This window comes from Sinocyclocheilus rhinocerous, unplaced genomic scaffold (assembly GCF_001515625.1).
Source record: "Sinocyclocheilus rhinocerous isolate Xijiao unplaced genomic scaffold, SAMN03320098_v1.1 scaffold351, whole genome shotgun sequence".
NCBI classification, from domain to species: Eukaryota; Metazoa; Chordata; class Actinopteri; order Cypriniformes; family Cyprinidae; genus Sinocyclocheilus; species Sinocyclocheilus rhinocerous.
Genome location: NW_015639774.1, coordinates 242,633 through 256,276, shown reverse-complemented (window position 1 = coordinate 256,276; position 13,644 = coordinate 242,633). Strand labels below are relative to the sequence as shown.

The following is a 13,644-nucleotide window of genomic DNA, read 5'->3' as shown; positions in this document are numbered from 1 at the left end:
GGCGGAGGAGTGTCGGGCCGTCCACCGAGGGCTGTCCAGTGCCGCCGAGGGGGGGAGTAGAGCACAGTCTCGTGAGTACCCCCCGGCCTGCGAGGGGCGATGGGGGTATGTGACGAGTGGGGGTGGGGCCGAGAGCCATGGGAACGGAGCGAGGCCGGTGGAGTAAGTGATAATGCACAACACCTGCGCCACTCACCGGTCTCGAGTCCCACGGAGGAGCTCCGGAAGGATAAAAGGAGGAGTGACGACAGTGCAAGGTGAGAGAGGACCAGGCCTGGACTTTATTTTGTGTTTTGGTTCTGTTTGTGCGCGACAGTCGTCCGCGAGGGGCTGTCACGCTATTTTGTGTTTATTTTATTTTTAAAGTTTTGTTTGAATTTTCGCCGGTTCCCACCTCCTTATTCCCGAACTACGAACTTTGTTACACAAGGCCTTCAGGATTACTAGAAAGTTACAGTAGGTAGTCAACCAGAATGCCTATCACCGCCATGGTAAATACAAATCAGTCATGTGAAACTCATTCGCAAAATCACCATCAGGTGGTGCAAAGGGACGGTTGACACCATTGCTCAATAGAGTGGAAATGTGACAGCGCTCTCTCCCACCTTCAATACCACGGCTGACGTGCCCTTGAGCAAGGCACCGAACCCCCAACTGCTCCCCGGGCGCCGCAGCAAAAAATGGCTGCCCACTGCTCCGGGTGTGTGTTCACGGTGTGTGTGTGTTCACTGCTGTGTGTGTGCACTTTGGATGGGATAAATGCAGAGCACTAATTCCGAGTATGGGTCACCATACTTGGCCACGTCACGTCACTTTTCTTTTTTTAATATAGTATAATAACATTAAATCTTGACTAATCATTCGTCATATAAGCTAAATGCTTAATGTTTCAGCTAGTTGACTACTGTTACAGTGAAATATTACAGTGACGGCAATGTTTGAAGTGTGTTTACTTTTTACTGTACAGTATTATGCATTCCAGCAGTTTAAGTACATAGCCTACTTGCTATCTGTCCTTTTTTTGACACATCTATTCCAGTATACTAAACAGCCCTGCTCAAAATATAATGTCCATGAATTAAATAAATTGTTGATCACTTTTTACTAAATCCTTCCTTCATGTTAGTTAAAATGTGAGATCACAGTATTTATTCATTCCTGAGATTTAACAAAAAAAAAAAAAGAACAGAACAGAAAAGAAAAGAAAAAGACGAAGAAACGTAAAAGGTTTACTCATTTTAAATGAAAAACAATGGAACTTTAACCAAGGGAAAGAATTCGAGTCCTCATGTTTAAACTACAACGAATGATCAATAAAACATTTCTTGTGCTTGTCATGCGCATGCAGTGTTCAGAGAATTGGCCTGCATTGTCAATGTACACTGTAAAAAAAAAAAAAACTGAAAAAGTACTGGTAGTTTTCTGTCTGGACATTGTCCATTAATTTTCAAAATTTCTGAAAGAAAAAAAAACTTATTAATTAAATTATATATCCTTTTTGATTATTACATTTTAATCAAACCATTAAAACAATCCAGAAAAATTTACACTGTAAAAAAAAAAAAAACTGAAAAAGTACTGGTAGTTTTCTGTCTGGACATATTTTATGGATTTTATGGACATTTCCTGTAAAAAAAAATCAGTAGCCTACAGAAAATTCCTTTTTTTTTTTTTTTTTACTTTATAGCCCTAAAGTCTGGGGACAGTTAAACGTATTAATTATTGCAGGTTTTCAAATGCAAAAGTGGTGGTAAAAGTATTGTTCTGGTTGAGTACCATCTGTACAGGCAGGTGAGTTTGATCAAGTTGGAGTTAAACTCTGCAGGAAAGTGGACGTTGAGATCCAGACTTGGGAACCCCTGTTATATGTGGTCACTGTATGGTTCTTCTAAATTTCTCTTTTTGTGTTTTGTGCACAAAATCAAAAAGTAAACTAAGCACTGTAGGCTTTGCATGATCTAAATTATATTAATGAGCTCAGCCTCAGCCATAGTAGGATTTGTGAATTTGCATCTTAGATTTTCAACCTAAAACATCACTTAGTCATCATTCTTTTTTTTCTTTTTTCTAATGCAGTCATTGTAAATAAGAACTGCTTCACTTTTCCTACATTAATTCCCACATGACTATGCAAGAGTTTAAACTTCCTGCTAAAAACAGTAATTACTGATATATGATTATTTGTGATTAATGCATTTATAGGCAATAGCGATTCTTAGTTTCTATAGTTTCTTAAAGTAATAGACCAGCTCTTTGAAATTCTGTAACTTGCAAACAAACTTTGGAAAACACTGATCAAACCAATAAAGCAACAGCAGCCATCCTTCTCCAGTCCAATTCTGACATCTAACAGAGGCAGATTTTTGTTGCGAGTGGTTGATATGATTCTCACAGCAATCTTTTGTCTTCGCTTTTCAATTTCAACTTTTGGGAATATCACCAACAAAACAGACACAAGATGAAAGAATGATGGCTGGAATAAGACTGCTGTGGTAATAAGGGACAGCAGCTACAAAACACTCCTGTATCATATTCTAAGCCAGTTCATCAGTGGTAATACTTGCATTTCTTACTAATGAGCCTCCAAAGAGTTTTAAGAAGCACCCTGTAAAAATAGTGTTTCTGCGATAAAACCCATATGAAAAGACATTCACTAATGAGGTATTCAGGATGACACATCGCCATAACTAGATATAGAATATAACCAGGACCTGTAAATTCGCAGTATTCACTCTTAAAAATAAAGCTTTCAACAGGGGGTTCCACAGCTATGCCATAGAAAAAACATTTTTGGTTCCCCAAAGAACCTTTCAGTGAACAGCTCTTAAAAGAACCATTTTCATAGTGTGAAGAACATAAAAAAAAAATCTAAAGAACTGTTTTCCACTATAAAGAACCTTTTGTGCAATGGAAGGGTTCCATTTATGTTAAAGGTTCTTTATGGAACCATTGATGCCGATAGAAAAACGTGATTTTTAAGAGTGCATGACAAATTCATGTTCTGTGGACAAAAATGAATATATTCAACCCCCGTTCGCTGCACACACACTAAGCTCTTTTTTTTTTTGCTTTGATTAAGTGGAGATCTTGGCTTAATGTTCAAATCTAGAATCCCACACAAACTGATTTCCCATGTGATCCTGGAGTTGAAAGGGAAAAAGAGGTTGGTCTTCTCAGAGAACAGTAAATGTGGAACAAGAATGGACTCTCCGGACTATTCTAGAACGTGCATTATCTTTCCCTTATAACACATTTTTTAAAAATAAAAATAGGTCACTAAAAATTAGGGCATGTCATGGATAATATTGGCACAATGATGAAAACGTCTGGTATCTCAATAATGTAAATGCATGCCTTAGATTAATCAAATTCTGCAGACCCATTTTAGTTCAGAATTGGGTTTGAAAATATTTTGCCTATATACAATGAAACATCAAAGTAGTACGTCATCACCTATTTAAGCTGATTTCCTGAACCGTATCATTACAGATACTAAAATTGGCTCTCTAAAACATAATAATGTGCCCATTACCTGTCTTTGCCAGTCTCTCTCTTGAATAGTTCATCAAACTGGAGCATTTTCTGCCAGGAGATGATATAGACCTTGAGTTTGGGCAGCACTTGGTTCATAAGCCGCAGGTTGTTATAAACCAGCCCTTTCCCGTCACGTCGCATATAACTGCTGGGTCCCCAGAAGATGAAGACCGTGTCCTGACTGGAGTTGAGGAGTTCATGGCGGCTGCGCAGCACTCTCTGCATGCTGGAATGAGCGATGACCCTCAGGCTTGTGCGGTGACCCACGTCCACCCCGTAGCCACGGGCCGTGGGTGCATCATTCATTCGGATGACGCACTCTGCCTGATCGATCTCTTTTCCGCGACCCCCACCGGTTAGATGACCCGAGCTGGTGACCAGCGCGCAGCTCCTGCAGTGCATCTTCAGCGGCTGTGTGGAAGAGAGTGGAAAGATTAGCTCTATGCAAGTGTAAAACCATAGTCAATATTCCATACAGAGTCTATAATAGATGCAGTGGTCATTTAAATAATTTATATGTGGCTTAGCAAATGTAAACACCAGTGTACCTGTTCAAGGCAAAAAAGATAAACCTCAATACCTTATCTGTGTTTCTTTAACTACACTTTTATGGCCCAGGGGGTGGATATTTAATTTGCTTTTTTTTTTTCCTTTTTGTTATATAAAGGTGAAGTTAAAACTGTCTTGGAAACCTTTTTATCAGACTTTCATCAATTATTTTTTGTACTTATTTTTCAAATGACTTTTATTTATTGATGTTTTCATCAATACAGGGTAATACATTTATCCAGACTTTTAATCTTAAAATAAAAAAAATAAAAATCTGTCATACAAATATTATTAACATATTCAAGCTAACGGTTAATATATATGATTAAATTAATAACATTTATAATATTTTTTTCCACAAGATACAATGATTCCACAGTTGCAGGGTTATTATTATGATATTTATTAATATTTTCAGTTTAAATTTTAAATAATAGTTTAAATTATTTGTTAATTTTATTATTTTTAAATATTTCTATATAGCTTTCAGGTTTAGTAATTCTTAGTACTTCAACAAATTTTTTCATTGAATATTTACATTTGATTTTATTTCAGCTTCATTTCTTTTACAAAAAATAAATAGTTTTAGTTAACAATAACAACACTGCACAGTTGTGGCATTATTTCCAGCATTACTAACATGCTGGAAATGTACAGCTTGAGATGAAATATGAAACATGATGCAAGAAGAAAACAGAAAAATTAGGGTTTTCATAATATTATGAGCAGAACATAATTATGAACATAATATTTGTATTGTGTGTCATTTCTAATCAAACTGTAATTCTGTTAAATTACACAAAAAGTATGAAAATACAATTTCATTGTGTGTATTTAGGATATATGAAATGCATTTAAATAAAACACATTGAATAAAATCACTTCCATCAAAGAATGACGTTAAAGTGATAGTTCAACCAAAAGCAGTGTTGCCAAGTCTGCAGTTTAACGCGATCTTACAAGCCTGAGGCTTTATTTATTCACAACATCTTGCTGGTCAGACATAATTGAAGCGGTTGGTAATTCAGGCCTCCTGACCTTGAATAGTTTTAAAATCTGTCCAGCTTCTCCAACACATCTCCACATTCATTCCACATACACATGTCTTTCCATTCTCTACAGCTTTCCATGAATTATTCCAAGCTGACATAAAAGCACCATTGGTATTCTTACAGTGATAAGGGCACAGTCCCTTCAGCCCCATCCTTGGGGGATAAAGGATTTCAGTAATAAAGGCCCAGCTTCACTTCTCAAGGAAGTGTTGCATTTACGGTGAAATTCCTCTTCCTCATCCCCTGTCACGCTCTTTAAATCAATAATATGCAAAGAGTGCTGCCAGCGTTGCGTAATTTGTCCTGGATGAAGGCATCTGCTGTGTGGGACATAATAATAACAAATGGCGTCATGTATTCTGCAGGCAGCACTGCAGCATTTGCATGCGTCTCCTCTTGGCGTCCATTGCTTTCTCGGTAATGAAACTCAGCCACAGGTCAAAGAAGACACAGGTGCTGCTCCACTGACATAATGTTTAATGAGGCCGGGAGCATTTGAAATCCTTGTAGGCACATGAGCTTCCTGTGTCGCCCAAAATCTTTTGTTTAACTGCTGAAAAAGGTCCCGATATAGTTGATAGCTGCACGGTAGACTCTTGAGGTCTGTTTTATCCAGATGTGGCATTAGTGAGGGTTAAACAAACACAGCAGTCATTGCCCAATAACTCTTAACATGTGGGTATTTAAATCTACCCTGGGACAGCAAAAATTCATTTTTTTTTTTTACAAATTTAACTCAAATCCATGCGATTTTTAAGTACAAAAACACATGAAATGGGATAAACTTGATCCAAACCACACTTGATCCATTCACACGTGGTTTGCTGTGTCCACAGGCACTCATTTTTTATGTGACTGTAGCCAGGTTTCTATCTTTTCTGATTTTTTGCAGAAACGGTGTACTTACTAATGCCCATCACCATTGCCAGGGTATGGACCGCCAACCGCAGACCTCCAGAGTCCTCTGTTCTTGGGCATTCTTTCCAAATGGTTCCAGGTGTATTCCATCTTGATGATGTCAGCCTCAAGGTCATGTCACCAAGTGTTTCTTGGGCGGCCACCTCAATGCCTGCCTGCTGATGTTGGTTGGCGGTTGGTTGCTGATGGTGATTTAGACCGATGATCATCTTGGTTGTCCTCCAGGTTTCAGCTCCATACAGCAACACTGACTTTATGTTGGATTTGAATTTCGTGGATCTTTGTTGACAAGGTCAGGTCTCTGGAGTTCCAGATATTCTTGAGCTGTATGAAGGCTGCTCTTGTTTTGCCAATTCTTGCCTTGACATCTGTCTCTGTACTGCACTGTTGGTCAAAGATGCTGCCCAGGTTGATGAAGGATTGGACTTCTTCCAGGGGACTTCCATTCAGTATGACTGGATCCTTGCTTGTGAATTTTATCTTGAGGATCTTGGTCTTAAAAAGAAAAGGTGTAGCGCATCAAAATGTTTAAAGATATAGCGGATTTATCACTAATAATTCTCAAGATTTAACACAATCTTTTTTCACTTAACTTTAGTGCATAAATTATATAATTATACTTAACATTTAGCAAAAACTACTTTGGAAACAACTGAATGAAAACAGGCTAGAGACAGCAAATTTCTCAACCTTTTTTTCTTTTTTTATGTGTTTTCACCTTGTTGATAATAGAACTGCACAAAAAGTGGATGGAAGCATGTGTCACATTCACTATGTAGTATATAGTAAACGAGTAAACGAGTCAGCAGTTTTGGACCGAGTATACGCATGAATGCGTGATATATCTCTGTCATCCGTTGTCTCACGTGGCTCATGACTTTCCATTCTTTCTTTCTACAATGACAGCTACTCAGAGTTTTATGAGAAAGTCTCTTGGCATGGTGCTGACGCTTTTATCATTACTGAAGTAACCATTGTAAACACACCGGATATTTATTACAATGGCTGAACAAACAGATCAGTTTTCATCACTTGCAAAATGACAAAGTGCAGACAGTCAATCCTAAAGATCGATTTGAAAACCAAATCAGATTTGTGTAGAGTGTGAACAAAACGCCTCAGTATCCTGAGTGTTTTCTGCAGTGCTTGAGCTTTTACTTCACACTGTGAATTACATATTGCAGAGAGAGCCAGACTCTGTCCATCAAGAGGAAATGTCACTGAGGAATGGCACCATCAGATTGACGGCCATCTGAGAAATAGATGACAGGAGTAATCTTACAAAATGACACATGAACACTATCCTGGCATGACGTGTTGAGAATTGAAGCATTTTATGTAATTCTATGAAAGGTCAGCTAAGATTATATTTACTGAGTGCTACACTGTGAAGGTTCAAAATAAAATATAAAATTAATATATATATTTTTTTTTTAGCAAATTTAGGGTTAGTTATTTGCTTGACAACATTAATACACCCCAAAGTTTCAAATGCAATCTACAAAAACATGGATTTTTTTTTTTTGCAGTGCCACTGCATCTCCAGAAGTGCTTGGGGGCAAAATGTATTTTTACTAAAACATTGATGCTATCTGGTCTCATGAGAGAAATGTTTATTATATTTCACTGATATTAGAACATTTTAACATGACAGTCAGACATGTGTTTTTTTAATTATGAATTATGTAATTATTCAATTATGCAAGAATTCTGCAGCTGGAGTCCGATGCAGTACTCTTCTAAAAACCATATGTTTTATGGTACCAAATTCCCATATTAAAACAGTTTGAAGCAGAAGGAAGAATTAGGGATGCTTCAAAATAAATTCTGGAAAGTTGACAATTATTATTTTTTTTATGTTATGGCCGATATTAAATTTTCTATACTGTTTTTTAAAAATAAATTTAAACTAAATATTTAAAACTAAAATCAATCAATCTCAATCAGTTTTGAGATTTGCTAAAGGTTACATTTAAGTGTTATTAATTTATTCAGCCCAGGCTCATTGGGAAAACAATGAGTGGCGACATTTCTGCAAACTGGTATTTTGTTGCTTGCACATTACACAACACTTTCAAAAGTAAAATGCTAGCAAATTTAGAACTTAAGAAATGCTATACACATGGAACTGATTATCTGATGTAAACATCAAAATGTATTAGTTTACAAATCAAGCACTATGGTAAAAGTGTTTTGAGGTCAGAACATAATATTTTGCAAGAAACTACCCAAACCTACCCCAAGTATTGATTAATCACTAATCTGCCCCATAATCATAATTTGTGTGAAACTGAATTGGTGGTGTTTTACTGCCACTAGGGTTCATTTCAGCTGGAAACTAGAGTGAACTGTATGTATAGAAGTTAGAGGCACGTATTCCAGAAAGCTTATGTTGATTGAATTTATTAGTATTTTTAAAGAACTTTAAATGAGTTAGATTACCTCAAAAGTGAGTCAACCGATATGGAACTGATATATTGTGAATCCTTAGATGTATCATTTCACAATTCAGCTTTCGATATTTTTAGACTTTAATTGATAGGGCACTGGTAGGCAGGAAACCCTGGGAAAGAGTGGAACAGGGTCAGGAAAGGACCTCGAGCCAGAACTCGAACTCGGGTCACCTGAAGCATGGATGCACCATATGTCAGAGCACTGCCTGCAAGACAACAATTGAGGACTGATTATCCATCGGGAATGGATCAGAATGTAATCAAGTTTGATGATTGTACATCATAAGACCAGAAACATACTAATTAAGTAAGTAGGGTCAATTTTGATTTCATGTTTATTTTAACACCCCAACAATAGAAGATCTAATATGGTCTGCCCCAGGCTTCTTTTCGGCAAGCTTCCTTTGTTCAGAAACCGTTCTGAATTGAGAATCCATGATGTTTAGTTGGCCCTCCAAGGAACTCACGGAAGACAATTAGGAATGAAGGCAAAAAGAGACGAAAAAGAGTGAGGGAGGGAGTAATTAGTCTCAGTGTACATGCTGTAGGCAAATCTCGAATAAAAAAATAGATATCTCTTTCAAAACAGTGAAGAGAGAGGAAATAAAAGCGCATTTGCATTGTGGGAGGAAGTGGCTCTGGGGCATCGTCGATTAAAGGCCCTGCCGAGATTGCTGACTCTCTGCAAATCGCTCTGCTGAACCTGAACGGCCCACGGTCTACACGATATACAGAGCTAACAAAGGAGACGCGATGGCCATAACGAAGCAGGCGGCAATTAGCCAAATCCCATCGGCGTCCCATCATCACCCTGCTGATGGACCAAGCTGCATGTTCCTGCATGCTCTTAATTAGACAAAAGCTTTTATTTTTTGCCACATATTCTTCTCTTCTAAAAAAAGTTTATCCCAATTATTAGGAGCTTCCAATAATAGCACAGATGCCAATTGAGGGGAAAGAGAGGAGGAAACAGGAGTTTTATTATGTTTCAAACAGAACCAAATAGCTGTAGATGAAGGTACACGACACATCTCTTTCCTGAAAATGAAATGTACCGAAGTGTCTAGTGATGTTCTTGTCTGTGATGGTTTGAAGGAAACAAGTCAAGTCATCATTGCACAGACTCATAATGGAACAGCACAGAACATTAATCTCTAAATGACCGTTCTGGCTGTGAGACTTTCTGACAAAGTTGTTTTTCTGTTTCTGAAAAACTGGATATTATTATTGTCTACTGAATGCTGCTGTTGTCAAAGGACATTATGCCTATGCATCTGCACTGTGTTTTTGCCAACCCAGGCTCATTGGAAAAACATGCCTGTGGCGACATTTCTGCAAAATGATAATACATTGCTTGTTGTAGGTTTCGCGACACTTCCAAAGTGAAATGTCCAGAGAGTGGTGCTAAAAGCCTGTTCAGTTTTATCTGAAACAGATGAATGTTAATCTGGCAAAATTTTATTACGTTGGCTGATGTATTGATCACAGCAGTTCGGAATGAAATGTACGGTGAGTGGAGCTCTATCGCGTTTTTGCACTTACACTAAACCCTAATCCTTAATGCTAATGTTGAAAGCAAATGTATGATGAAAGTACACTTGCTAAAGTCTCTTTTATCGTGACTCATGTTTCACAGGATTCGTAGCTGAGCTCTCTGTATTGCAAGAGCAATGCTGTACCAGGTGAGCCACCGAGCAAGTTTACCACATCAGAAAATCAGTACAAATGGATATGATTATGTGATGCAAACGTGAAAATGTATTAGTTCTAAATCATGCGGTATGGTAAATGTGTTTTGAGGTCATAACATAGTATTGTGCAAGGAACTGCACAAACACAAGTTAGGAATAAAAGTGTTTGGTGTTTTACTGCTACTATTGTTAATTTCAGCTGGAAACTGCAGTGAGTTGTGTGTATACGTATGTTTTTGGAGTTCTTCAGGAATGTAGGTAGAGGCATGTTTTTCCACGGTTTGTTTCTGCAGGTTTTGAGAAGACTTAAACAGCATCTGCACTCAGGCACAACATTCTGCAGATATTGCAGAACTGGAAAATGGAAAACTGTCTGAACTTTATAAAATATTATCCCCTACTCCTGGCATTTCATTTATTAAATGTTTAGGCTAATCTTATTGTAGCTGCCAATACGAGACTAGTACTCTCAGCTCTATTTTTTTTTTAAACAACATTTAATTCCATTCCTGAAAATGCTGTAAATATTCCGCAAAAATTAGCATCTCTGGGTATTGACAGACTGATATAACAATGTCCACTTGGAATAACTGCAGTTTGTAGGTTTTAAAATGTACCATTATGTCAGTGGATAATGCACACTTTTAGCAATAATCCTTAAATATAAATTATTTTGTTTCATTAAGTTGTATGCTTCTCATTTGCTAACGTTATTTTATATTTGTGTATATATTGAGTTAACCTACAGCGCTGCACCAAAAAAACCCAAAAAAAACAATTTCATTTAGTGGTAATTGATTTTGAAGTCTGTACTGCAAAATAATGGCAAGAAAACCCATCTTTCTGTTGAGGTTTCTTTATAGAGTGTGACCAGTGTAGTCTGACTCACAAACAAATGACTCTTATAACTGTTTTTTTTTTTTATGAAATGAAATGAAGAGACTCATGAACTCATGAGTTGCAGGTCTGAATCAGTTATCACTGCAAGTTATCACTGCTTTCAATCATGTTCGTCTTGAAATGAAGCAAGATTTGTTTACTTACGGTTAAGTGAAACTCATCACTCTATATATATATATATATATATATATATATAAATTATTATTATTATTATTACTATGTTATTCATGTGTTATTACTTGAGTCAAATCAAGGACGCTGTTGCTAACCAGCAACTAACAGGTTTAAAAATATTAGATTAGAGTCGACTAGCTGTAATAGTGTTGTATTTTTGACAAATGAGTTAAAATGCATTTAAATTATCACTCCACAACCTACAACAGTTTAGTCCCTGACAACACATCATTCAATTATTAGTACTGGCATAGTGTAAAAGAACACAAAAGCATTACAAGAGAAACACGTTTGTTAGGTTTGTTTGGATGTAACCCTTCCCGCATCATCTGTGTTTGTGAAAGGTAAAGCCTACATCTTCATCTTCCAACTTAATCTGTGAGCCGCAGAGGCTCCTATGACTTCATACTGAGGGCTCATCGCCTCCTCAGTAGAAAGACACACAGAGAATGTGTCTTTAATACTTCTAAATAGAAAAAGGAAAGACAGAGGGTGCAAGAGAGAGAGAAAGAGCAGTAAAACGAGTCAAAAAAAAGAACCAGCAGACACTGTCAGAATTGAGATGAGACGAAGACGCTCCCCATTGGGATGATTGCTTTGCCCTGAATACAAAAGGTGCTTCCCTGCAAACATTTTGTGTTGTTTGCAAGCACAGGTCCGGCCGCAGACATCTGGGATTCTTTAAAACAAGCCCCCAGGGAGGAATTAGCATCCATCCCCTAGCTTATAAACCAGAGATGGGCTGCAATGATAAAAAATTCCTCTCAAGGAGTGCGATGGCAGGGGTATAGAGAGGGAATACGTACTATAGATGGGGCAATCTTAGTAAAAGTGTGAGGAGGGGTTAGGATTGCAAGAACAAGTGCACTGAAAGGGAGGGGATTCTGGAGGGGAAAAAAAGGAGATTCAAGCATGAATCATGGCACTACTTGAAAGAGCACTTTTCTGAAGTAGACGATGACATTTTATAATAACATGCAGGTCTGACTGACCCAGAAACACCCAGAATAGTATATTTTAATGTCAAAAGCATGCTAGAAATGTAGTATAATAATGTAATACCTATAAGGTAGGAAACATTACTAAAGTGTATACATTTGTAAATGTTAAAATTGTAAGTTTGTAAAGGATGGCATATTTTTGAAGGGCAAAAACGAGAAAGAAACAAGCACTGTAGCACTTCCGGTTTCATCGTCCCAAAGTCCATGGGGTTTTTGAATCAAGTGTTTGGTTAAAGGCCTGAAATAAGGTGAAAGGGACTACAGAACATTAAACCTCATCATGGCGAACGGGTGAACGCATCTTCTCTAGTCCACTTTCACAACCTCACTGTGTTTATAATCACGCTCCAGTAAACTATTCAAACTCAAATTTTCAGAGAAAATGTTTTTTTTTTTTAAATAGTTTTAAAAATAGTCATATTCTCATTGCGGGAAGATGCCACCTCATCGCTTACATTTATTGTCGTCAGAAAGCCAAACCTCTCACACCTCATCAAAAATCTACCCTGCCACTGCCCTGCCATCATGTTTGCTACTATTTATTAACTTGGCGAAATATTTGCTGCTATAGTGCTTGTAAAGCACGGTCACAGTATACAGTTTCAGCAGCCCTTGGTGTTTAAAACGCATATCTTGATTTGTTTAACGTCTCAATCAACTTGCAGCACATATTTGCATCGATTTTCAACCGACTTTGAGTACATTGTTACATTCCTATTACTCACAAAAGCAGCATAGGGAAACTTTAAACCAGAGGTGTCTAAACTCGGTCCTGGATGTCCACTCATTTTTACTGTTATTTTCTGATTTTAAAGGCTCATGGTGAGACACTTCATACACACAAGAAGGGCGTGCAAGCTGGCCTCCTAATACGAAGACTACGATGGTGCACTGCAGGACACCTTTCTCCTTTTAAATGTTCAAGAAAAAAAAGTACTGTAATGGACAGTAATGTGTAAATGTGTGTTTTTTTCAAGTTTTTCTCAGTGGTTGTTTCCCATGAGGTATGAGTGTATTTTCAGCTTTGTATGACAGTTTCTTGGCAGTTTTTTGCTACTTTTGTGCCCTTGTTGTATACCTAGAATTCACACATTAGCATGCACAGGCAGGTTGTGTACTGTTCTTAATATTAAAACCCTGTTTATAAGCACTGCAAGAAAAAAATAAATTTTAAATGTTTCAAACAAATGCTGTAGTATATTTTTTTATCTGGATCTAAAATAAAGTTTATATTATCATAACTAGAAAATGTATGTTAAAAATGTTGAACTTAAGTTGAAACAGCAAATATTGTAAAGTCAAATGAACTTCAATAAAACAATTCAGCACTAGGCAAGATTTAAATTAGTGAGTTGAAATGACTTGTACTTTT

The 13,644-nt window shown here is 37.3% G+C and overlaps 1 protein-coding gene across 1 annotated transcript in view; it reads right to left on the bottom strand.

The window, feature by feature from the left end:
* The window catches only part of LOC107751866 (alpha-N-acetylgalactosaminide alpha-2,6-sialyltransferase 5-like), a 41,471-nt gene that overhangs the window by 8,467 nt on the left and 19,360 nt on the right, over positions 1-13,644 (bottom strand). The window contains exon 3 of the mRNA XM_016567633.1: positions 3,533-3,945. Coding sequence (XP_016423119.1) covers positions 3,533-3,945 — 413 coding nt within the window. The remainder of the gene's footprint in view (positions 1-3,532; positions 3,946-13,644) is intronic.